General features: G+C 42.6%; 1 protein-coding gene across 1 annotated transcript; it reads right to left on the reverse strand.

Moving 5' to 3' along the window:
- Positions 1–429: 429 nt before the first annotated feature.
- On the reverse strand, positions 430–735 carry LOC107895767 (uncharacterized). Its single transcript, XM_016820993.1, has one exon. It carries the CDS (start codon positions 733–735, stop codon positions 430–432), a length of 306 nt encoding a protein of 101 aa, XP_016676482.1.
- Between the last annotated feature and the right edge of the window lie 1208 nt (positions 736–1943).

Consider the following 1943-nt stretch of genomic DNA (forward strand, 5'->3'; position numbering starts at 1 on the left):
TAATCAGATTATTTTCTGGCAACCTCTCCCCAATTATCTCCTAAAATCACTCCCTATTAACCTACTAAAACACAACTAATCAGAATTTTGCCCCAAGACAACTGTTAGCCGAAATTGGAGAGAATTGAACATAGGAACTCTAACACTCCAATACTCCACTTAACCACCAAACCAACGGCCCATTCTGATATAAACTTACCAACAATTAAACTTAAGCCCTTTGCGCAAGGTTAATGCTTTATTTATAAAAATACCAAAATTTTCCCAAGTAAGGCTTGAACTTGGGACCTCTCACACACACCCAAAACACTTAACCACTAAAGCAGATACACACTTGTGTGTCACACATACACGAAATCAAAAATTAAAATTTTGGGGTGTTACAACTCTACCCCCTAAAAGAAAATTTCGTCCTCGAAATTTACCTGATCAAAATAGATGAGGATACTGCTGATGCATCGTATCCTCAGGCTCCCAAGTCGCCTCCTCAGTACTATGATTACGCCATAAAACCTTCACTAGAGGGATAGACTTCTTTCGCAGAACCTTAACATCACCATCAAGAATCTGAACCGGCTCATCCTTAATGGTCAAGTCTGGCCTCAACTCAATCTCCTCAATAGGAACAATATGAGTAGGATCAGAGCGATAACACCTCAACATATTGACGTGGAACACGTCATGAATCCGATCCAACTTCGGAGGTAGCTCCAATTGATAAGCAACTGGTCCCATCGCTTTAGAATACGATAAGGTCCAATAAACCTAGGGCTCAACTTGCCCTTACGACCAAACCTCAATACCTTCTTCCATGGAGAGAAATTGAGAAATACGAAGTCCCCCATAGAATACTCAATCTCTCGATGCTTTAAATCTGCATAGGATTTCTGTATGTCAGATGTCGCTTTCAGACGATCTCGAATCAGTCTAACCTGATCCTTAGTGTTCAATACTAACTCAGGACCCAGAATACGTCGCTCGCCCAACTCAGTCCAACATAAATGAGTGCGACACTTACGACCATACAGTGCCTCGTAAGGTGCCATATGGATGCTAAAAGGAAAACTGTTATTATAGGTGAACTCTGCTAGTGGCAGATAATCCTCCTAACTGCCTCGAAAATCAATAGCACAACTCCTGAACCTGAGCCTTAAGCTCAACAAGCTCCTTCGGTGCCATTCGATAAAGAGTGATGGACATCAGAGCTGTATCTAGAAGTAACTCAGTCCTAAATTCCAACTCGCGATTCAGAGGTAACCTTGGTAGCTCCTCCGAAAAGACGTCTAGAAATTCCTTTACCACTCTGATATCCTTAACTGTAGAATCTCCAAGATCTGAAACACTTACGTAGGCCAAGAATACCTCACATCCCTTACGAACCATCTTCTCTGCCACTAGTACAGAGATTACATTAGATAAGTAACTCAGGTGTTCTCCAATCATGACTACCTCTTTATCCTCCTCAGTCCTTAGTACGACCCTCTTAGTCGCACAGTCTAATCTAACACGATGCTTGACCAACCAGTCCATCTCCAGAATTAGGTCGAACTCCCAAAATGGAAGCTCCATCAAATCAGCCAGGAAGATTGCCCATTGTACTTCTAAAGGAACGTCCCTATACAGTTTGCTAACTCTAACAGATTGCCCTAACGGACTCAGTATCGTAACTTCACTCGTAGTGATCTCAACTGAAATCCCCAAGTTTCCATATATATTGCTAGCTATGTATGAGTGAGTAGATCCTATGTCTATCAAGGTAATATACGGTACATCAAGAATAAAGAACGTACTTGTGATGACGTCCAGAGCATCTCCATCCTTTCAGCAACGAGCAACATAAACTAGGCCGGCTGGATCGCCTCAGCCTATCCAGCACATCTGTCTGGTGCTTTCTGCCCATGACACATACCATTACCACTTCTAGCCTGTCCACGGCCTTTCGG

The sequence above is a fragment of the Gossypium hirsutum genome, chromosome A10, assembly GCF_007990345.1.
Source record: "Gossypium hirsutum isolate 1008001.06 chromosome A10, Gossypium_hirsutum_v2.1, whole genome shotgun sequence".
Classification (NCBI taxonomy): domain Eukaryota; kingdom Viridiplantae; phylum Streptophyta; class Magnoliopsida; order Malvales; family Malvaceae; genus Gossypium; species Gossypium hirsutum.

What these genes read in the sequence shown, in the direction of transcription:
- LOC107895767 (XM_016820993.1), bottom strand. Translation starts at nt 735, where the DNA reads ATGGGACCAGTTGCTTATCAATTGGAGCTACCTCCGAAGTTGGATCGG.